The 23,248-nt window shown below is 36.6% G+C and overlaps 4 protein-coding genes and 1 long non-coding RNA gene across 10 annotated transcripts in view; 2 read left to right on the plus strand and 3 right to left on the minus strand.

Moving 5' to 3' along the window:
• Positions 1-30: 30 nt before the first annotated feature.
• Positions 31-2,944, minus strand: Non1 (nucleolar GTP-binding protein 1). Its single transcript, XM_011301367.1, has 5 exons — positions 2,774-2,944; positions 1,365-2,663; positions 840-1,118; positions 609-752; positions 31-488 (listed from the first exon to the last, which is right to left on the minus strand). Exons 1-5 carry the CDS (start codon positions 2,819-2,821, stop codon positions 333-335), a joined length of 1,926 nt encoding a protein of 641 aa, XP_011299669.1. The 5' UTR covers positions 2,822-2,944; the 3' UTR covers positions 31-332.
• Positions 2,945-3,762: 818 nt separating this feature from the next.
• LOC105264478 (ubiquitin thioesterase otubain-like) lies at positions 3,763-5,550 on the plus strand. The gene is made up of 5 exons (XM_011301369.1): positions 3,763-3,939; positions 4,012-4,061; positions 4,167-4,466; positions 4,569-4,769; positions 5,268-5,550. Exons 1-5 carry the CDS (start codon positions 3,900-3,902, stop codon positions 5,463-5,465), a joined length of 789 nt encoding a protein of 262 aa, XP_011299671.1. The 5' UTR covers positions 3,763-3,899; the 3' UTR covers positions 5,466-5,550.
• Positions 5,551-5,651: 101 nt separating this feature from the next.
• On the minus strand, positions 5,652-13,194 carry LOC105264477 (KH domain-containing, RNA-binding, signal transduction-associated protein 3). Its single transcript, XM_011301368.1, has 7 exons — positions 12,962-13,194; positions 11,351-11,523; positions 11,053-11,169; positions 8,813-8,959; positions 8,508-8,709; positions 6,429-6,774; positions 5,652-6,011 (listed from the first exon to the last, which is right to left on the minus strand). The coding sequence occupies exons 1-7, from the start codon at positions 12,978-12,980 to the stop codon at positions 5,939-5,941; spliced, it is 1,077 nt and encodes a 358-aa protein (XP_011299670.1). The 5' UTR covers positions 12,981-13,194; the 3' UTR covers positions 5,652-5,938.
• Positions 13,195-20,079: 6,885 nt separating this feature from the next.
• LOC105264481 (uncharacterized) lies at positions 20,080-21,956 on the minus strand. Its single transcript, XR_891998.1, has 3 exons — positions 21,889-21,956; positions 21,694-21,794; positions 20,080-20,201 (listed from the first exon to the last, which is right to left on the minus strand). It is a non-coding gene; the product is annotated as an uncharacterized lncRNA (long non-coding RNA).
• Positions 20,476-23,248, plus strand: part of LOC105264480 (KH domain-containing, RNA-binding, signal transduction-associated protein 3) — a 17,193-nt gene continuing 14,420 nt past the window's right edge. For all 6 annotated transcript variants that reach the window (XR_891997.1, XM_011301375.1, XM_011301376.1 and 3 more), the window contains exons 1-2: positions 20,476-21,040; positions 21,433-21,554. Coding sequence is in view for 5 of the 6 variants with exons in the window: in XM_011301375.1 (XP_011299677.1) it covers positions 20,815-21,040; positions 21,433-21,554 (348 nt within the window). In the remaining variant the exon portion in view is untranslated. The remainder of the gene's footprint in view (positions 21,041-21,432; positions 21,555-23,248) is intronic.

The following is a 23,248-nucleotide window of genomic DNA, read 5'->3' on the forward strand; positions in this document are numbered from 1 at the left end:
TTTCAGGGCACATCAAATATTATTCGAGAGTTTTTGTTATAAACCTCATAGGGAATCCCCAATTTTTATTAAATTTTCGTTTTTACATTGTCGACATGTTAAGTGATGATAGAACTTTTTAGTTTTATCTTTACAAATGTTGTTTCTTCAAGCTGATGAGGGTGTAGGATGCAGCCAATGGCCAGTTAGGCAGATAGAGTGCCTTATCATATGTTGACGTCATTTAAGTCAGTGGCTTTTAAAGAGATAGAAAATGAGTAGCAATTCACTGCGAAACAGGCCTTTAAAACAACATTTGCGGAATTTTTTACGAAAACGTTGAGTGATTTGAATTATCGCCTGTCGCTTTTTCCAACACCTCTTTTTCCCGCGAACAAGTGTCGAGGCATTTTAGTACCGATGAAACGATCAGCCTCACCCTTGAGACCCTTCTTCGCCACCTTCTTTTTGATTGCCTTGTGAGCAATATTCTTCAGCTTTGTCTTCATCTGGGACAACAATAACACGTTATTAATCATTAGAGAGTGCAATTATGATTAGTTTAGGGGTTGATTTTTAGAGGATTGCGAAAAATTTATATTTTTCATGAAAAAGGTAGTTGAACTTACGACAACATCCTTAACGCCCATATCATCTCTAGCTGGCCTTGAACTACTTCTTGCCCTTGTTGTGGAGAGTGATTCAATCCTTTGGCGTTTCCTAGCCGGTCCTGAGGCAGATCTTGAGCGACCTCTGGTTTTTGTGAAATGTGCCTGTAGCAGATAAGAAAAAATAGAAGAATAAAAAATTGTCACTACAACAATGTGTTTGTCTTATAGCAAAACAGAAATATTATTAACATTCTCAGTGTTATCCATGTCAACTCCCAGCTCCTCCATCTGCTCCCTCAATCTCGTGACAGATCTACTTCGTGTCTTGGCAGCAGCAGTACGTGGCATAACAGGCTTAGTAGATGCCTTATTAACTCTAGCCTCGTCAGCATCAATTGCTCTCTTTTCGCGAATTTGTTTAGCTAATTCTTGAATTTGCTTCATTGTATCTGATAATAAGGGAACCTTATAGTCGTAGTATCCAGCTTCGTTTCGCATTTCCTCCTCTTTCTCAAGTTCATTGAGTTTCTGAAAACATTAAAAATAATAAAAATATTGATTGATACATTCACTATTATTTTAATGAATTTGCATTTGTATTTTGTAATGATTTCGTGAAAGTCGTTGTAAAAAAAATCGTCAAAATTGGAAAACCGCAGAGGTCTTTTAAAATAAATATTGCTGAAGTAATAGAATGATAGAATTTTTATTCCGGTGGTCGAACAGACAATCCATCGATCCTCTCTCAATTAGGTAATTTTTTATGATGCTCACCTCAAATATATCCAAATCAATGTAATCAGCAATATTATGTCCCTCCCACATTTCAGGAATAATATCAAATTTCTGATCTCCCTCAATGTCATAATTCTTTTTCAGATCCAAGACATAATCATCTCCCATTTCTTCCTCAATTTCCCTCTCCAATTTCCTTTTCCTCTCGAGCTTCTCTGCGTCAGCCTTTTTCTTGAGGAGCACAGTCTGAGGTATGCACGGAGGTCGTTCTTTATGATCCCTGGGTGCAGGTACAGCAACATGCAGGCGATTAAGTAATCCATCGACTTTCTTGGTCTTAATCTTTTGGTCTACCCTGAAGGAGAGCAAACGTTCACACGCCTCGCGCTTAACTTCCATCACTCCAAAGTCCGTAACAGTGCTCATCTCGATTAGTGGAGTTTTTCCTCCATCTTCGAGGCTCTTCAGAGCAGTCAGTTTTTCTGGAGGCAACTCGTCCAGGCGAAGAACATCAGTTTTGTTGGCAACGACAATGAGCGGCTTATTGGTGAATAATGGTTTTATGGACTCGAAGAGTTGGACTTGGGCCTCGATGTTGTGTCCACACTGCTCTGACACATCACAGACGTACAGAACTGCTGCTCTTAAGTGGGCAAGGGCTGTTACTGCTTGCATCTCAATGACATTTCGATCTTCTAAGGCGTGATCTAGAATTCCAGGAGTGTCAATGACTTGCCAACGGAGGTATTTGTAATCTGTGTGCCCTACGTACAGAGATTTTGTGGTGAAGGCGTAGGGCTGGACTTCCACATCAGCCCTCGTGATTTTATTGATGAAACTACTCTTTCCAACATTAGGAAATCCACAAATGATTATTGTTCTGGTATAGGGATCGATACTGGGTAAACGCGCCAAGTGTTGACGAACTTGTTCCAGGTACGCCAGATTGGCAGCTTGTCGTTTCATTATCGTGGCCATGCGACCGAGAGCTGCCTTTTTCAACTGTTTGCAGCGGTACAAAGAGTCGCCGTATTTGAGTAATCGAACATAATCCTTTGCAACATTGTCAATCAGATGTCTAGCATGGTTGATTTGCCCCAGAGCTAATTTATAGTGGTCTTTATCGTACAGAACATTCATAAGATCAGCGTAAAATGGATGGACATCGTCGAGCTTAGGAAATTCCTGAATTATTTGGGACAGACGATCATGGAAACTTTGTTGAGAAAATTTCACTTTTCTCGTATAAAATGCACGAATCCTCGAGATTTTATAGTTCTTATGGATCACTGTGGGGGTCTTCCTCTGCGTTTTCGATAATATGATATCGATGAAATCCTGGCATCGAGAAAAAGAAAATAATGGTGAATATTATTTTATATATTGCCATCATTCATATCATAACCTAATAATTACTTGTAACTGTTAATGTGTTAATGAGGTTTTACCTTGGATGTGGGGACCACAGCGATCTTTTTGAAGTTATATAGTGACATTTTTATTCCCTGCACGACAGACACTTGTTTATAAATGTATTTTCATGATATTGAACACTTCACAGAGAAACTGACTATCACCACGTGCATAACATCTGCAGCGTGGATCGAAAAGAAAAATATAAGGTTATATATGTTACTAGCGCCGCGCGGCAGCAACCAGCCGCAATGTTCATGCCTTTATTCTCAATTCTAATTATAATAAGGGTATAAGGGAATCCTCTTTAAAAGCCGACACAATAATCATGAAATTTCATATAACGGGGAATTTTCAATTTTTGGTTTCTGCCTTCCTTGCTCTTTACTCCCCTGTAAAAAGTCTGAATTCTTTGTTTGGGCAAATTATCCGTGGAGTGCTATTGCTTTCTCACTGAAATTTCAAATAGTTCCTCCTTATTTATGATCTTCACTATTCCATTCAAGGATTCCATTAACTAATCAAATTTGAAATAAGATTCCAAAATATTATTAATTTGGTTTCATACGAGAAGAAATTTTTTCATAGAATTGAGGAATTTTTGTTCTTAATTCTCATTTTAACCCAATCAGATTGCAGCCACAACATAATTTGGCTGAATAAAGCTCCGGTCACTTTGCGTGCGTTAAAAGTGACCTCCCCGTACAAGACGAAGAACCATTTTGTTCGTAACTCGTGCAGAAAGTGTTTTTTGGCATTTGAGATTATAGGAATTGCTTTTGGCTCGTGCTATGAATGTCTCGCACGCCAAAAATCGGGTTTACCTCGAACTGTAAATTCAAAATCGCCAGAAAAATGTCAAATGGCCTAGTGGCGAAATATACTATTATAAGACGAGAGGTTTAGCAAGTTTTGAATATGGGGTTAGTTAAGGCGTATTGCCATGGTGATGTCCGACGACCGCTTATTGCCGTCAACTGCCGCTATAAGGCCAGCCCAGCCTATATATAAACGTAGGGGTCACTGTAGTCTGTGGAGTGTGGAAAGTGTGGCCCTATGAAGTATGAGTCGACCGGTTGCAGTCGTTCCACCAGACTGACTTTTGTTTTTAGTGCAACGCTTAACCCGTTCAACCTAAAGTGTATGAAGATTCGGTGAATAATGGGTGACACATCGTTGAACAACCCTGGAGAAAATTTAGGTAATCATCATCTCTTTATTTTTTTTGCCTCTATCGACAGCCAATCTCAAAAGCACATGTCTTTTTTTCAAGTCAATCAAGATGAACTCATCCTTCAACAACAAAGGAGCATCGAGAAAGAGGTTAATCCCCTTTATTTTTAAATTCTCTTTAAAATTCCATTAGCTTGCCGAATTCAATGGAGAAAAAAAACAAAGTAATGAATTAAATTGTAATGGGGGTTTCAGATATCTGAATCGATACCTCTGGTGGGCGAAAAGGAATCACTGAAGAGCCTGGAGAGGGAGTACGAGGAGGATGAGATTTATCTGTCAAAGGCCAGGGCACTTGGCCAAAAGTATTCCTACATTAGAAGAACTAGGCCCGATGGTAATTGTTTTTTTCGTGCATTCAGTTATGCTTATCTCGAGAGACTGATACAGAATAAAGATGAGTATAACAAGTTTCGTGAGCTTGCATCAAAAAGCAAGGACAATTTAGTTGCACTGGGATTTCCACAGTTTACGGTGGAGGACTTTCATGATACGGTAATTACGCTTTTTCGTGGAATAACTCTTGTTTGGATGGCTTTTGTTGGTGTCTTTATCCTTTGTGTTACTAATCAAAGAAACGACTTGTACGCATTTCAGTTTATGGAAGTCATTGAAAAGGTCGGGGATGGCACCGAGGCCAGCAGCACTGAATTACATAAATTCTTCAATGAGCAGGGTTACTCAGATTATATTGTTGTTTATCTTAGATTAATAACCTCTGGTCAATTACAAAAGGAAGCAGATTTTTACCAGAATTTCATTGAGGGGGGCAGGACTGTCGTTGAATTCTGTCATCAGGTATTAAATATTTCTCTCAATTGTCAAAATTCACATTTTAATGATGAAAGGCCAAAACTTGTGAAGCGCATTCAATTGAATATCTATTATATATTGAATAAGTAAAACTACTCTAAACGTTTTCTTTAATATGTCTAACACATGTACTCCTCGTTACGTCCATTTTGCGCATTTACGTTTAAGTATTGCTATTTCCTTCAGAACCTTAGATATTCCTTGAAAAGTATGAGTTTAATTAATGCGTCTTATCTTGTCACTTGTAATTTGGCAATAATTTTAGCGCGATTCCGTTGATGGTAGAAAAGTTGTTTATCATCCAATATTTTTACTAGACCAAATTTATTTTCCAAATATCCATGATTATCTAAATACAGTTTGCGGGACGTCATTGATTTCTGGCATAAATATAAAGATTTCATATTGAATCGCTGATTTAATTGATTTTTCCATTGAGTTGATAATAGTCTCTGCATTAAAGAATTGACAAATCTCATACAGGAAGTGGAGCCAATGTACAAGGAGTCGGATCACATCCATATCATCGCAATGAGTACAGCCCTCGGTACGGGTGTACGTGTACGCTACATGGATCGTGGAGCTGGAACAGAAGTGACGGCCCACGACTTTCCAGAGGGTTCAACGCCAGCTGTACATTTACTATATCGTCCAGGTCACTATGACATTCTATATCCCTGATGATTATCCTAGTTGCAGTACTTCTCGATGTATACAAGTCTGCATTCATTTTACAGATAATAAAATAAATTTTTTTCCGCATAAATTCATGGTATTTATTTCATTGCACAGATAAAACAAGTCTCCATTTACAATGAATTATTTAAGCATATTCAATTATCAGTATAATTCATATTTATTAAATTTAATTCGAATAATTCGAATATACATCGCACTTCAATTTGTCTATCTAATTGCTATATCAGCACAATTGTCCGTCTAACGCAGCCAATGAATAGAGAAGTTGGTCCGAGGGTTGTAAAGATAAATGAGAATACAAGAAAATAGAGTCAACCCTGATTATTAAATACAAAAACGGAGAGAAAAAATATTCTTACAATCTACCTTTCATAAATTGCCCACCTTTCTTAAAATTTTATGAGAATTAAAGGGATGAACAAATCAAGTCCACTCTTCGATTGGAGATCCGAGCATTAAACGAGATTCACTCCAGCAACAAGATCCTCTCGTAGAAGTGGAAGCACAGTTGAACCACCGGTGGTCCTTCTGCAAGAACAAGTAGCCAGTTGAAAGGGAATGCTAATCGTCTACTCGGCATTCGTAATGGCATATCCTTCACAAACTAGGTCTTCGCCTCAAGGAAAATCTGATAACTTATTTCGTATGATTACTTATTTCAAGAGGATTTTTCGCCTATTTTTTGATCCCCCTTTCAACCTTATTTTTTTTTTCATTAGGAAGAACAATCGAAGTAAATTTCTGGTAAAACAGGGGAGAATCAATAATGATATTCATTTCAGCGTGTTTAATTACAGGTGAATTTCGCCGAGTAAAATTTTCCGAGGCTATTCTCATTTCATTGTATCTCAAAGAATCCCATCAACTCGGGCAAATTTTCAGCAATTAATTAAACACGGGAGGTAGAGTTAATCTCTTAAAGTGATTGAATATATCTCCACTCACTGCGCATGAATGAGCCCAATTGCAGGTGACAGAATCTGATGTTGCGAATGAGATGGAATAATTGTCTGTCTTCTTAACGTTTGATGTTGGGTTGCTACTGTCTGACCGATTAATTGAATTCTGGGTACCTGTGCTATAGCATGAGTTGTGGACTGATTTGGAGCTTGTGGGATCATTGCTAAAGTCGCTTGATGGACAGTTGGTGTTTGTGTGTGAGCAACAATTTGCGCTGGTTGTAGATGCTCTTTATTCTGGGCAGCTCTCGCCCTTGCCAAAAGTGACATGACCGTTCTTTTCGTTGGGGACATGGCAGGTCGATTTCCAGAGACTAAAGGCCGCTTTCGACCTAAATGACAGATATAAAAAAAAACTGGAATTAAGGTTTTTTTTTAATTTATCGCCGACGACAGGTCTAATTAATACGTCCGAGTTGGCATTCTTTACAAGAATCGGATAAAAATATTGTCAGTGAATTGTCTCCTTTGAGACTTTGAATTATCCCAAAAAATAGAATTATTAGTATATCCTAGCCGTATTCAATCAGATTACCCCAACGGTTACGTAGCTTTTTCGCCGAACTTCAACTATATTTAAAAGATAAAATATTCCTTTTCCTTATTAATATGGTAATCGTTGATAGAACTTCTGGTGGCATTTTTGGCAACGAACGATGCTCGAGTTTTACGGCGATTTTTATGGCGATATATTCATACACATTTCAAACACAAGTTTATACAATAATAATAATAAGTATATAAATTATTATATATAATTTTATATTTTTGTAGCAACTTTTGCGTGGATGGCATGCATATTTTGATTCATCCCAATAGCGGGCATCAATTCGACTATTTTCAAATTGAAATTGAAATTGAAATCCAATGAGCCGTTGAGGAAATATACTTCTCAAACTACAAATCATACCAAATTTCAACTTTCTGTAGCATTTTTTTCAGCTTTCATTTTGCCTACAATGATTTTTCAAACAAAAAAAATGTTCGTTCGGTCAAATAGTTTTTAAGATGTTTAAAAAAAAACATTACTTGGGAAATTGGTATATATCGAAGATTGTTTGACCGATCGATTTGAAATTTTTCCCAGATGCCCTTCCAAATAACACCCACTATCCATCAAATTTCAGATTATCACCTTAAACTTTACTCCTTTTTCTTTCCGAATAGAAGCATTATATTTGCCAAATTTTCACATTCTCTAATTTTCAAGCAGGCAATAATGTAGAAGCGTAAAGTTTTGAAAAATTGTCTCTGTAACATTCATGCGGTGAAATTAATTAATATAAATATGAAATTTTCACCAATAATAGGTATTGTTTTGCTTAACATCACTAGTAGCTTCACTAGTTGTTGAGATATTCCATTTTGTGTATAAGAATATTAAGGTCAATATCTCTAAAACTATTGAAAAAACTACAAGTATACTTCTATACAAATCGATGAATCGGCTTTAAGGATATATAGCTATTAGAATTTTTGAATAGTACGATTTTATTTAGCATTCATATTGAAAATCAGTGTGTAAGCCTCAGATTGTGAAGTAGAATAGAGAATCGTGTATTTGGGCGATGTGGAGAGGTGGAATCGTGTGGAATCGGTGTCTGTGTCAATGGTAAGGACTGATCATTAGGCACACCGGTAAAAAATAAATTATCGCCGATTATATTTTTCCGTATTGCTTCTCAAAATTTTTCATCTGGCAAACAGTAATATAAACTTTCTAAATTCAAAAACTTGCCGTGGGTTTTTTTTTACGCGTGTGATACAAGCAAAAAGAAGCAGTGACAGTGGCTTGAAGCATACCTATGCTTGGAATAATTTTCAAATTTTCAAGTTTGAAAAGCACATAATAGCATAATTTCCGAGGCGAGCTATCGTGAAAATGCACACGGAGAAAGGAGGGAAAAGTGCTCATATTATTCTGGAAATTAATTTCTACTGTGACTACTCTATTTGTCCGGTATTGACGGGAAACCCGCCTCCTATTATGGCTTCGAATTCTTATATATATTCAACAATAAAACTTGTTTATCCAAATGGGTTCGCTGAATAAATTCTGTTTTACCTGAAGTTTTGCAATGGGATGAAGTCCCTGAAGTTTTGCCGAAATCCTGACCTTCATTAGGATGTCCAGTGGTACTAGAAATTGGTGAACTAGTTGGTTCTGAATTAGTATCTAGGCTTGATAAGTCATCCTGGCTATTTTCCGTGCAGTTCATCATCTGCATCTCCCACATCTGTTCTTGTCGTATGTCATCATTGTAATCCTACACATAGGGAGTCATCAATTCACATAAATGTCACATTGTAATTTAATGACGTAATATCATTATTTATTAAAGGTGGTTATTAATGTATTGGTGATCATACGGGGACGAGGAAGCGACGGACTTCGACGAGGGCATAGGCAATGCGGGCGTGCGCCTCAGCTGGTGTGGCATAGGCACTTATTTCTACGTGAAGATCCTCCGTAAGATGAGAGAACTTTGGATCACCACTGGTACGTAACTCTTCCTCCTGGTAAATAATTGTCTGTCAGCCAATTTCAAGGGAAAAAAGTTGAACGAAAAAAAAAGAGATGTACAATTTTCTCTTACACTAACTAAAGAGGAATATCAATTCTTCCAATAATGCTCATAATTATGAGTCAATTTTCCTCTGCCTATCAAAAACTTTTTTTTTCCGACGGCGGGGCTTTTTCATGGAGAGATTAAAGGAGATTTTATTCTGCCTCGTAAAGTATAGATATTAAGTCTTTAATAAAAATAAATTCTTCAATGAAAATTCTTCAGAAATTCCATTCTGCTCTATTCTATTCTATTCTATTCTCCACTGTGGGAAGAAATTCATAGGAAAGTTTAATACTTTCCTATTTCAAAAAGTATTAAAAATCATATATTTTTATATATGACGTGGATTTTTTTGTTTAAAGAAAGGGTAGAGTATCTGGCAAGCGAATAGGCCGATATTCAGCGACTTAGTTACTTTTTGGGATCTGACTTGCATCAGCAGTGCCACGGCGATACCTGAGTGCAGTTCCCTTGAGTAACTTTTAGAACACCTCGTGTTCTAAACGATGGGAGTGCTTAGGTAAGCATTTTGGGGGCTGCAGCTTCTCTGAGGCCCCTCTGGAAGTCAGATCACGGTTAGACCTGAACCAGGACACTCGGTCTTGCGGTCAGTAACAAGGCACTTTAGCACCTGAGTCCGCCAAACCGAATCCAGTGCACCTGTTAGTGTAACGTTAATCCACTCTTCTAACTTTGGTGTCAGTGAATTTACTCCAGACCACCCATCACCATAAATCCTGAATGAGCAAACTCCCGGTGCACTCAACCCACAGCAGTTAGCCACAGCGAGGGTGGACATGGTGACTCGAGCTCCTATTCCAAGTGTTGCTTGGGGCTGTTCAGCAGCCAGGCAACGGAGGTGGAATAACCAGCACTCACAACGTCACACACATATATTTTTGTTCTATTGAGAAATTCGTCATGCTCTTTACTTTCATACTACTTTCATAATAAAAATCAACAAAAATACAATGAAATTTACCTACAGAATTGTACTAGAATGCCTCGGAAAAACATTGATCTTCTTAATGAAATCCATTAAATCTCATTTTTACATCTGCGATATCTCTAGTTTATAGACAATCCTGAAATGAGCTACAGTACATAAGTAACTCCACTTTTTGGAATGATAATTAACTTGAATTAATCAATCAGACTGATAGAGGGCAACTTAATTGAATAGTTAAATATTAAAAGTAAGTAGGAGTTTATAAGCGAGTTGCGTCCAAGTTTCAGGAGACTGAAACATGTAATACCCTGATGTGCACATGTGTTACTGGAGTAGTTTATCTTGATTACTGGGTGGCTGGGTGAGGTTTTCCAGCGGTTTGGGATAACCATCAAACGGCAATGACGAGGAAACCCCATCGTTATGTATAGAGGCGTAGACTTCTCATCCGGAATTCACTTCCAAAAGACACGGTTATACGTTGTATGGATGAGGAGGAAAAGCCTTCGACAATTTTAAGCCCATCGGTGAGTTGAGTGGAGGTTTCCTCACAACCCACGAGATGTACGGCTTTTAATTAAGGAAGTCATTAAAGTCGCATCCTTGTACAAATCTCCCCCTCCAACCCGCCAGCCCATCCTCGCCCTATCAACATAACACCCACTTCAACCCGACTCTTTCGTACCGGTGCATTTATTATCGCAAAGAAAATGCTGTATGATATTTTCTGTGAAGGTAAATATTTTAAGTGACGATCATTACAGCATGCCAGTACATTTTTTTTCGAAAAGACAAGCGCCAAGTAATTTTTCATCTCTGAAATTTTTAGGTCTTCTCTTTAGGTTTTTTTGTTTTTTACTTTCATTCGCCGATATTTTGGACAATTTTTTCTCTATAGCAAAAGGATGATACAGGCAAAGATAACGGGAGAATGGGAAATTAGTGAGGTGAAGATGAGTAAACGTGAGTCTTTTTTGTAGGTTGTCTGCTGTCTGAACGAGGTGGGGGGTTACTTCTTTATGTTTCTTCTTTATAATTTAATTCTTTAAAATTTTTCATTGAAAAGTTTTTGTGAAATTTCGATTGTTTACCTTTTGCCGATCTTTCATAGATCCACGTCCAAGCACTGCCATTTTGCAGCCACTCTCTTCTTGAAGACGTTTCAATGAATTTCCCTTTGGACCCAACAGCTTCCCAACGAAATTGAACTACACAAACAGAATACTCATTCAATAAAACAATAGTGAAAACTTTTTGATGCACATGCAATTGGAAAAGGAAAGAGCTGAATTTGTTCAATTGATTTGCCTCCCCAGGCTGTTTATAAAAATGAAAATTAGAATACATAAAAATTTATGGAATAGAAAAGTTTAATATACTGATACTGACCTTAGGGTGATCTCGAACAGGCACTTGGACCCTGACAGCAACTTTAATCGGCTTATCTCTGGTGATGTCTACCATTCGTCGTTCCAACCCGTCGCAATTTCCTGGCACGATGTTGCCGCGAGTTATGCTACTGGCACTTCTACTACAACCACCCCCTGTCACACTGCTCGAGTCTGAAAGGATCGCCTGTGTTCAGGGGTACAAAAGCATCGACGATGCGTCAACACGAAAGCTCTTCCATCGGTTGCTACTGCACTCTCGACCCATTCACCTCAACCCCTCAGTGCCAATAATCTTTTTATCAGGTATCACTTTTTTTCGGCTGGACTTTATCATCTATATACTAGTCTACCTTCAGAGAATTTTTCCCTTATATCGGATCCATCGCAAATTTTCATTTTATGCAATAATTATATATTTTTCCCATCTTCTTGAGTTTCTTGTGAATTTTACGCGATACAATGAAAAAATAAATCTACAAATTGTTCAACCTCGCATCCGATATTTCAACTGTTAAACAAATTGAATTTAGTATTGCAGATTGTTAATATTGTGTCCATCCCGAAGGCAGAAACATCGTAATCAGTCGCTCCAGCAATCGTATTTGAATTTTCACTAAAGAAAAAAGGGAAAATCTTTTTATGTGATAAGTATCCATATTCTACACTTTTGAGTCTCTACACCAGTATCGATAAATTTTCCCTTCATTAGGGGTGTAATGGATTTCAACTTTACAGCCTTGGAATATTTTTTAAATAGCAATTTCAGAATATCTATCTCCTGAATCATGAGGCCTGACTGCATTGCCATTTTTTACTGCTAAATTAAATGACCATTTCATGTAACTAAACAAAATTTTCATAAAAAAAACAACTCAAAAGGATGTAATCTTCAATTATGTGGAAAAACTAATGTTTAGTTGCGATGATGAGTGAAGTGTCAAAAATTTACCATTTCTGAGTTGATATTTTCGCGATAAAGACTCTCCTCCCTTAATTTGTATGATTGGCAGGAGCCACAGAGAAAAATTAATAGGGGAGAAGCAGGTGCACGTGATCAAGTGCTAATGCAAGTGATAGCCATCTTCGAAAATTACGTTACTGTGTAAAAGGATCCACCACTTCACTTCCTTAACATAGGTGTCCTATCAATTTTCCTCTCTTTCTAAACCAGACCAGCAATTTAACATAAATGATTCAGTCTCTCCTTAATGTAATCAATAGTAAGTTTCTTAAAGATTCTTAATAAGTAGATATTTGTTGAAAAGTGGAGACACGTTGGAGACATAATAATTCTGTGTCAACTCGGTCTATTGTGGAAAGTCGAAATAAAAAATTGTTTCTGGCACGCGATCCCTTCAAACTCCTCATCGAAAGAGAACACCCGAGATGTTGGAAACTTGGTGAAAGGCTAGAGACATTGGAGGAGCGAATTCTAAAGTTTACGACCCCACAGAAGAAATAAAGGTGCCTTTAGGGACGACATAGAGCGGATTATATTCTCCCAAGGATTTTTACTGTCCTCGCTGTGAGGGGTAACATGTGAGAAGGTAGTAGGTGAAAGCATTAATTCTAGAATCTTTGGTATCTAAGCGATTTTGCAAGTACTCACCCTGCATAATATATGCCATCCTCACAAAATGTAAACATTTATTGGAGAACTCAAATTGATCCTCCACCAGAGTAATCACGTGCTACCACAATGGCAACCAAAGGGCAAACAGAGCAGGAGGTAATGACGATTAACGAAAATATTCGGAAATTATTAAAATTAATGAGTATTCGATTGATTTAATGGAATCAACGGAATAGAGAGGACTCGAAGGTACGTACGAAAACTCGGTGTTATCGGCTCGGCGGTTCCAGCGGGACTAGTGGCTGGAGGAGGAAAATGCACCTGAAACGCCTGGAGCATATTGCCCGTGGCAAAGGGCGCTGTTGTCGGTAAAGTTCATCGTTAAACTTCATGTAAAGCCTTTTTCTTTTCGTTATTAGGAGGCGGACTTACCACTGATCCTAACTACTTATTTCCATTGCTTCCGGTGCTCTCACTCATGGTTTTTTTTCTCTTTTGATTCTCCTCTGCATAGACAAATTTCTAGTCCAACTTATCTTATCGTTTAGTAATTGTGTAGTGAATTGAAAACATTTTCTTTATAAGTTTTTAGTTATTTTTTTAATTACATAGTTGAGTACATCGTAGGATGACTCTTCTTATTATTATCAATGAAGATTAATTTATGTATTCTTTACGTATTACGGATTGATATCCTCATTTGCATATTGAGCTATTCCATACACCAATTGACGTAACCAGTGATGTCAGCTCTCTTGCAAGTGGTGATTTTTCTGAAAATAGACGGTTGAAAAATGATCTATCTTTTTTCTCATTTTTTTCGGCTGTTCATTTTAGAAATCTCACTTTTTTCTTTTTTTTTTTCAAAATCTGAAGTTCTATTTGATCGTTTTCTATGTCTTAAATATCAGAATATTCGACTTTTTAACACCTATAAGAGTTTTTTTTTTCTTTTTATATTTTTTGCAATATCACAATTATTCGCGTGAGTTGCCACCCCGCCGCGAACCCTGAATCATACTCTGTGTTGGTGAGGGATGAAACTTTTAGAAAAGTGCTTTACCACTCATTGAATTATTGCAAATACTTGATAGCATTGTTTAGTTAATCATGAATTAACGGCTTTTTGAAGGAAAAGTGAAGTAGGGGTGCAGCTATATGAGTTATATGAGCATCCACCAAAACAAGTGAGATGACTCAGAGGTTAAATTCATTAATAGCTACTGAGTTCCGACACAAATAATGTGCATTTACTGGAGGTATACCTCAAATGGGAAAAAAAAATCATGATATGAAAAAGTTGGCAAGAGGTGCCACCATATTAGCATATTAGCGAAAATTGATCTCAGCACCTTCCCTTCAAGTTAGGAGATGATGAGAATGATATCTTTTGTTTTCAAGTAATGAAAAAGCGATTTGTGATTTTTTTATTAAATTTAACCATTCCATATCCATATCAATAATAAAATATTGACTAGTACCTGGACTGTCAGTTTCGCGAAAAGACTGATTCAAGTATCAGGTTGGTTGCAAACCAAAGCAAATTCGTTGCAATTTTTAATCAACAACATATGCATTCCATCGACACTTTTTGTTCTCAGCGTATCGTAAATAGCGATTATCGAATGCATTTTCAATGATTATCGAATCAATATTGAAACATGTATCGATGACACATAAAACATTTAAAGCCGAAATATTCTCATGATGCGTACTGAGATTTAAGTTGGGCGCCTGTGTATGGTGGGGCCCATCCTTTTGAAACTCTAGATTTTCTCATCCGTTTGTTCAAGTAACTTTCCCAGACAGACAATAGCACATGCTTGAACAATAGCAATTTCTTGGTTCGGGGTGCCAACCAAGTTGTACATAGCGCATGCAGTTATTTGCTTTTTCTAAATTTCGGTCTGGAAACGCATGTGTCCTGCACTATTGTGCTATCCCATAATTTCTCTTCTGATAATCGGTACTCAATATTTCCCAAACTTAAAAACTTGAAAATCGCTCCGAAAAAAATGGAAAATTTCGCTGTTTTTTTCATACCCAGTTTTATTTTTCAGGCGAGACGATCAGGTACATATTATCTATAAGGGGGATAAATGTAGAATTATAGCCATTGGTTAATAAGAAATTACATTTAGAAGCAATAACTCACTGACATCAGGGTTAAACAATTAATACCCAATTACATTAAATTTGTACTAGACTCATCGTATTTTTGCTTTTTATCCTTCAAATTCCTCCAGAGAGAATATATTGCATAACTACTTAACGCCAGGAGAAATTTTTCTATAATTTTTCTTCATTGCTAAAATCAAAGACTATATCCTATCAAAAATGAAACTACATACTTCAATGACAGAGATTATTCTATTATTTTAGGTATATATTTTAATAAGTGACTGTAAGTGCTTTTTCGACTATAAAAATATTAAGTGATGTGTTTTGGGGTAATGAAACATTGAATTACACTCTATTCAATGAATTTGCACCTTCTACACGGCCCACCGTTAAGGAAAAAATCCTAATTTCCTAATTTCCATGTCTTCAATGAAATGAAAATCTTGCGAAAATCTGTGCTAACTTCCACAGAAATGTTAGAGCGCGCAGCTCAAAGTATTCAATAAATGCATATTAATTAATTCAGTCTATTCAGCCTCGACAAGCAGCACTCATGCCCTGTTGAAAAAAGGTAGAATTATTGGTGGAAAATGGCGAAGGATGAAAACCAAATAAATAATAAATAAAGCAAAGAGAAGGAACATGGGAGTTGGTAGAAAGAGGGTTTACAGAGCAATTCCCAACTCCCAGACGTAATTAGAATGGAGGAATAGAAGAGTTGAAGTTTTTCATGCATATGACCCGACTACAATGAACACTAAAAAGTGCATACCTTATTTGTACAAAGTTGACCGAAGCGCTCGTTAGCTCACAGTCATCACTCCACCAAGCTTTAACAAATGCCCTCACTCAAATACATCCACTCACACACCAAGCTGCCTATCACACACTATTTAATGATCATTGAAACGTTAATTATGCCAATTGGGAGGATTGCTCGCTTCGATCGCTCGATTTATCCATTTATCGAGCTCCAATTTCGTGCTATTTATTTTTCTAGTAAAAAAAAAATAAAGCATCGAACGTGATATAGCTTACGGGACTGATATAAAGAGAAGATTTATGTCTTAGACGTGTTCCTCATATTTTTCGAGAGCCTTCGGCTTAATTATCGGGCATGCTGTCGTTTTTTTTGTGAAAAGCTGACGGCTGTTAGATAGCAGGTAGCTTTCGAACAAACAGGGCATAATACTACTCGAGAGATTTGATGGAGTAGTTTTTTTCAATGCAATGATTGATATCATATAAGAATAACAATATATATTTAAAAACTTTCTCTCAACTGTTAAGCGAGTTAATTATCAATAGAAAAGGAAAAAAAGAAAGAACATTGAATTTTTAAAATAATTTTGGGCTAAGATGTGGAAACTTATTACGAAGGTTGACATAGAGACAATTTAAACTGGGGCTTTTATATCGGAGTGAACCCGGCTGTCGACAATTAACTCCCGGCAGTATACTATTGTTCTAGGGAATAATCTGACGGTGATTGACGTGTTGAACAATTCTGGACAATATAGCATACGTACTGAGCCACCTCGAGTACCAATCACACGAGGAATACGAGCGTGTCGATGGGCCGGAATCCAATGTGACTCGTCGATTAATGTGAATTCCATTGATTATCGATGATGTTTTATGAGGGGTATTGTATGTTACGCCAGGGATAACACCTTCACGTTGTTTTATGCCAATATAGTATTTTGAAAAAGACAAATTTCAGTCCCGTAAGCAACTAATATTTGATTCTTCTGCAAATCGTCGTCTGAGAGTTAGATTAAACATAAATAATTTTTTCACAGGGAGAAAATACAATAGTTCTTCCGCTGGTGACCAATATACTTTTTTGTGCAACTAATACAAATCGTAATAATAGAGCAGGCAAAGAACTACAAAAAAAACAAATTGAAAAATCTTTATTTTCATTCAAATCTCAGCCTTGACTGAAAAATTGACTTCCAAGAGGTAGGGAACATTCCCACTCATTCATATTCGTGGCAGGTCAATTTTTGATCACTATCTTTGGATTTGGTGGGGTTCGAGAAATCTTTCCCGAATTCTTGTGTAGAGCAAAATAGAATTGCAAAAAAAATACTCCATCTATCCAAATCGTATAAAAAGGTAGCAGATCGCTAGCGATCATGTTTAATCGATTTTCGTTTGTGCTAGAGGCAGGTGATAAAAGAAATAACTTTTACCAAGAAGATTTACGTGGCAAAGTACTTTTTTTTTCATGTTTGTAAAGGTTCATCACGATTGCTTGCGTTTTAGAGAATATTCTGGGAATCGAAAAAGTTAGGGTTTTGTATCCCTTGGCATAATTTTTTTAAGTTTATATCACTCGGCCCGCCCTACTTGGTACTTTTATTCTCTTGGGGAGGTAAGTGGCCATTTATTGCTTTTCTTTTTTACTTACCTCCCTTGGGCAATAAAACTGCTCGGTTAGTCGAGCCTCGTAATATAAACGAACATATGCAATACGGCCTGAAAAGCGGTCTTTTCAGCCTCGTAGCATACTATTTACATATTACTATTTTAGTGTAAAAGGTATCCTTAAGAGATAAAGGAGTTTTCATTCTTAGCTATGGAGGCTTAATGTTTGGTCATTTCGAATAATAACTTATATTGGCTATATTATATATTGGTTTTCATGTTTTTTAAATTTTAAGAGGTTAACATAAATGTTTGTTTATTTGAGTTGTTTGGTTAAGATTCAAAATCTCGTTTAAATTTTTGACTCTTTAGAAGTTGCTGACTTCTCAAAATTTTTCACAAACTGATCTAGTACACCGGCACGTGTTCACTGTAAAAAATTTGCTGTGGACTTCATGGCATATCGATTTGTGTTGAATTAACACCAGAATTTTCCATTAAGTTGCATGTTAAACGGTGTGATCAAAACGCTAGAACTCCACACCAACCACGGAGTGGGCTTTCTGTAACAACAGTCAATATCAATTCAACACCAAACGCCAAATTTTCACTGCGTAGAATTATCGTTATTTTTGCATTCCAATGGAAGCACTGTACTTGACCGATTTTTTCATTGTCTAATTTCAATTGCAAGCTATGTAGAATGTTATGAAACGCGGCAAAAGCATACTGTCTGTGTATTGGCTAGAAAATTTGAAATTGCGAAGATTAAGTTTGCGAAAGTTTTTGTTTTGAGTATACGTGCAGAACATCCTTAATAAAAAATAGAGATAGCGAGTTGACAGTTTGTACTCTTCTGGCTCTTCTAACATAAAACGTTTGTATTTTGGATGGGCACAGTCGGCTGAGCGATTTCAGAGATACTACACAAAAAGTTACGGAAATATGTAAACCCATTCGTAGAAAAATAGCGAGATATTGCTATTATTCGGTTTTTCGTTTCCGAATGGAAGCGTTCGAATCGTTCGACCATGTGTTTTAAAAAGGTCCTAATATGGACTTGATCTGTGCTAAATTTCAGTCCGATCGGGGCAGTAGTTTTTCGCTGATCATTTTTGAAAAGTTTTTTGCAAATATCTCAGAAATTATGCAATCAATTTTATTTTCATTTCTTTCAATGATTGTCTCGATATGGTCTTTATAGATTGATCAGAATATATATATGTCAATTTTTTGTGTTTTCTAAAAAAATTCATTGTACGCGCTATGATTTTTGAAAATCAATCGATCAACTTGAAATCGGGCAGAAAGTTTCTTCGTATGACCACAACGTTTCCTACTGAAAATGGGCTGGATCGGATAGTGCGTTTAAGAGATATTGCCATTGCCAAAGACTAACGCATGACGTATTGATTAAATATCTAGTGCCAAATAGGCTCGGCCAACTGCTTATTTTGTATTTTGAAAAACAATACACGCTAAATTAAGGAGTTATTGTTGGATGGAAAGGAATTGACCTTAGAGTAATATTAGAATTATAAATAATATGGAATAAGGTGGCCTCACGAAAAATGCCCAATGTATTCGAAACGTAGCAGGTTTTCAAGAAAAGTAAATTTTGTAATTTTGCATGGTGATAACTGTTCGAATGACTGGTAGAGGAGTTTTTTCGGAAAATGTTCAATAGAAGCGGTCGAAATAAAGATAAAAAGCCCTACTTTCATCCAAAAATGAAAAATTGTCTGTCTATAAGCACAAAAAGTCCTAAACCTCGACATTCGAAATTTTCTTCAACTTCAATGAGAAATCTTTAAAATTTCGGGAAATTTTTTTGTAAAATTGAAAAAGTTTATTTCTTAAAGATACAGAATAAAGCGAGAGAGTCAATGTTTTTCTACATAATTACTGTGCAGTGGGGAAAATTTGAAAAACCTAATAACTATTAATGCAATTCGGCTTGAAAATGAAGGAAAGTGTTACTGAATCTAGTACAAATTTGGAAAAATCATTAAACTTTACCTAAATATTCAGCATTGTGTCTCTAATTGTCAGTAACGTTATGCTTAGAGATTAGGCACTGAATTGTTTAAATTTAGAATTCGTTAAATTGTGGAACTGGCCTAGATTTGAATATTGTTCATGAGTTCTTAAAGGCAATTTTCCAACTAATAATTTATTTTAGTGCCACCTCAGATTATTGAACTTCGACAATTCGTCGATATATTCATCTTTGAGTGAAAGTTTATACTATAACATGAAACTTTAATTTTCATTCGATTAATTCTTCAGGAAAATATCATGTCCCAATATTTGCCTAATTTCAATCACTATTGGTAGGGAGCGAAAAGTTTTAATTTTCTTGGATATGCGCGACAATGCTTGGTATTCCAGCAGTAAAATGCAACTTCATTTTTGGATAATTTGTCACTAAGATTTCGTTGAACTGAAAAAAAAAATTAGTTCAATTTTCCTTATAAAAAAGCATAAAAATAGTGTTTTTCTGCTTAGAAATAGAAAAGTCATTTTCTGATAGTGTAAATGTTTCTTGAGAAAAAAAAAATTATGTGACAATCATCTAATAACACATTGAAATATTTATTTTGATAATTTGACTTGAACTTAAGAAAAGTTATGTTATGGAATTAAAATGGATGCAATTGTTGAAAATGGAAGATTTGCTGCTTAATTGGTAATCATATCGAAATTCAATTCTCTGCTTGCTTCCTCTCTGCAACCGATTAACTTGTGCTCCATACCGATGATATCGATCCTTTGTGATCCGCTTAAATGGCCAAATGAATAAAAAGCATATGTTAAAAATTCTGATTGCTTCAATCTCGTATCTCGTATCTCGTACTCGTACAAGCATTCATTTGTACGATTTGCACCGGTAAACGCCGTAAGCAAAGCGTCAATGTAAACCAGAGGTGAAACAAGATGTGTATACCTATATGTATATTTATATACATTATGCCTACATATGTGAGTTATACCAATCGAATGGCACGCCTGCTGGCGAGAGTGCGCAGTGGTGCGAGTGGTGCGCAGTGGTATTTAGTATATGGTACTAGTAAGTGAAACCTAACCTACAGTCCTGCACCCTAACACCCAGGAGTCTCAGGACGCCATCATCGCCATCATCCCTTTTCCATCATACCCCAAATATTATCTCCGTGGTGAGTTACTTCTGGAGGCAATTTTGTAAAGCTTGTTCCCAGGGACTCCACTTAATCCTATCCAACCCCTACCCTCCCGCCATAAACATCTCCAAACGACGATAGAATAAACATCGGAAGATATCGAGAGAAATTAGCGTGAAGGCGGGTTAGAGAGTGCTAGCTCACGATTATAAACTGGAGGGTGGAAAAGTCAAAACGAGGGAGAAAAAGCGAGTGATGACTGATAAATCGAGTAACGGAGAATACAAGTATCAGATGGATGACGAAGGGGGTGGAGCTGGTAGTGGTGGTGAAGACCAGCCGAGGATACCTTTGGAGAAGGACAGAGAGGAAAAAGATCATCAGGCAGACAAGGTTGGCGAGTACATGAGAGAGTTGCTCGCTGAAAAACTTGCCATCGATCCTCAGAAGTGGCCCAATGCCCTCCGCCTCATCGATCAAGGTAAATAAACATCACAAATCATTTAATTCTTTTCTTTGAGAAAAATTGTGGAAAAATTTACTTGGGTTAAAAAAATTATTTACTTTATGCGTGGAAGCGTCAAGCGACTATCGATGTCAGTGTTTTTAACATGTGAACGTGAATGCCATTCGAAAATGCGAATTGGCTGCATCAATTGGTAGGAGAATCATTCAAATTGATTTACCGAGGTCCTTTCAAGTCGTATGAAATGGGCAAAGATTAATTAATCTGTCCTACAGATTCCTGACATCTATCTAAACTGTCCTATTGATTGTGTTCTACAGCTTTGTTCACTGATGTTGGCTTTGATCCTCTAGAAGAGAGATAAAATCTGCAGAATTCACAGTTTTGGTTTGCTATTGGGTTTTTAGAGATTCAGAAGACACAGGCCATCGGAAAACCAGTTCGTGATCCTAAGTATGTAGATATCTACAGGGAGAAACCTATAAGGGTGTCTGTCAAGGTCCTGGTGCCCGTGCGAGAGCATCCGAAGGTAATTATATGCTCCTGATGGTTTTATATTGTTATGGAGACATTTCAAGATTTGGCAAGTTTATGAGTTATGAAGGTTATGAGTAGTATTCATTTCAGTCCATACGCAAAACCCCTCTCCCATATTCACTACGAGTTACCTTCATTTTCATCATTGGAATCTCTGTTTTTGAAGTCCGAAAATCTGAGTTTGATGATCATTTCGTCATCTCATTGGGTAATCATTTGTTATTAGATCTTTCTGTCACGGACAAAATGTTTTGTAATCAATTGAAATCGGCTGAACGGTTATCGAGGTATCGATATCGAGCGCTAACATAATATCCATAATATACCGGTTAATGCCATTATATTGACGAACGTCGGGTGGATTCACCATTTTTGCCTTGTTGAACAATTTTTCAATTGTATATATAGCCTTCTCAAAAATATATATTTATAGTGCTTATTTAAATGAACAAATGAATATCGTGATATTTCGATTTTGCGAGCTTTTATTCTGGCAAAGAGTGATACTTTGTGGCCTGGAACTCAGTTGACTATCAGTGCTAGAGATAAAAAAGCTTTTGAATGGATGATCCGCCTCACTCCTTATGTCTGGAAGCTTCCAAAGCTGAGGAAATTGAAGAAACTGCCGTACGAATCGTGGTAGACATGACCTATGTTGTATCACAAGATCAAAAAAATTCTTGATTTCTCTTTGTGACACTGATTTTGAAGTTTTTCGTCTGGCCGTTTATCATTATCAGTATTTGAGAGAAATGGAATTGTTATATAATAGAATGGAATTATTTTATTCCTCTGAGCTCAGGACATTTTTTCAACTTCAGGTACGTTGGATAACCGTTGGTTGAGGTTCTTCCGAGAGAACAGTTCTTTTGCAAACAGTGGCCTCTGGTTACGATTTCAAATTACATTCTATTATATCTCAGCTCCGTTTTTTCTAAAGTATTAATAATGAAAAGGGCCAGAACAAGAAGAGATCAAGATTTTTTTTTGATCTTGTAATACAGCATGTACGAGGCGTACTATAATTCGTACGTCAACTGGTACAAATTCCTCAGTTTTCAAAGCTTCTACACTTTAATTTTACGCGTTAACCGGTGTATTATAACCGATTTCAAAAATGAAAAAATATTTTGTTCCTGAGAGGAAGATCCATAACTTCAGTCTAAACTCTTCTTTTTGTATCTCCGCTAGTTCTCCGGTAAAATTATTTTTTCATTAAAAAAAGATGGTAAATTTATTGATCACAATTGAAGGCCAATAAGACGGCGAAATGACTATCAGGCTCAGATTCTTCGACCTCAAAAACATAGAATTTAATGGTAAAAATGAGCAGAGCCCGTAGTGATCACGAGAAGGGGGAACTGCATATGGACAGATTGTCTATCACTTGTATTAACCTGGTAATAATAATTAGTGGAATCCAACTTTACTACTTAGAAGTTAATTTGCGGTTTTAAACAATGTCTCCGGTAATGGCATTTAAGAAGAATGAATGTGTACTAACTTTTTTGTTGGTAAGTACGAAAAGGGCTCGAAAATAAAAGAAATTAATTTCAACGTTTTATCATTTAAGGCCCGGGTGGACTACCTATAGAACGTCATCTTTTGTTTAAATTTTATCTTTCTAGCCTAAAATACATAAAAATTTGGGATAAGTTTTGAGGTCACGAAAATCACTGGATTTGG

Source organism: Fopius arisanus, unplaced genomic scaffold (genome assembly GCF_000806365.1).
Source record: "Fopius arisanus strain USDA-PBARC FA_bdor unplaced genomic scaffold, ASM80636v1 scaffold00021, whole genome shotgun sequence".
In the NCBI taxonomy this organism is placed as follows: Eukaryota; Metazoa; Arthropoda; class Insecta; order Hymenoptera; family Braconidae; genus Fopius; species Fopius arisanus.

Coding starts and splice junctions, on each gene's coding strand:
- Non1 (XM_011301367.1), bottom strand. CDS start 2,821: ATGTCACTATATAACTTCAAAAAGATCGCTGTGGTCCCCACATCCAAG. Junction 2,664..2,773: donor CTGTGGTCCCCACATCCAAG/GTAAAACCTCAT, acceptor TCTCGATGCCAG/GATTTCATCGATATCATATT. Junction 489..608: donor TGGGCGTTAAGGATGTTGTC/GTAAGTTCAACT, acceptor TTGTTGTCCCAG/ATGAAGACAAAGCTGAAGAA.
- LOC105264477 (XM_011301368.1), bottom strand. Junction 11,170..11,350: donor CTGTTCGAGATCACCCTAAG/GTCAGTATCAGT, acceptor CTGTTTGTGTAG/TTCAATTTCGTTGGGAAGCT. Junction 6,775..8,507: donor ATCCCATTGCAAAACTTCAG/GTAAAACAGAAT, acceptor TCTGTCATTTAG/GTCGAAAGCGGCCTTTAGTC.
- LOC105264478 (XM_011301369.1), top strand. CDS start 3,900: ATGGGTGACACATCGTTGAACAACCCTGGAGAAAATTTAG. Junction 4,467..4,568: donor TGGAGGACTTTCATGATACG/GTAATTACGCTT, acceptor TACGCATTTCAG/TTTATGGAAGTCATTGAAAA. Junction 4,770..5,267: donor TCGTTGAATTCTGTCATCAG/GTATTAAATATT, acceptor AATCTCATACAG/GAAGTGGAGCCAATGTACAA.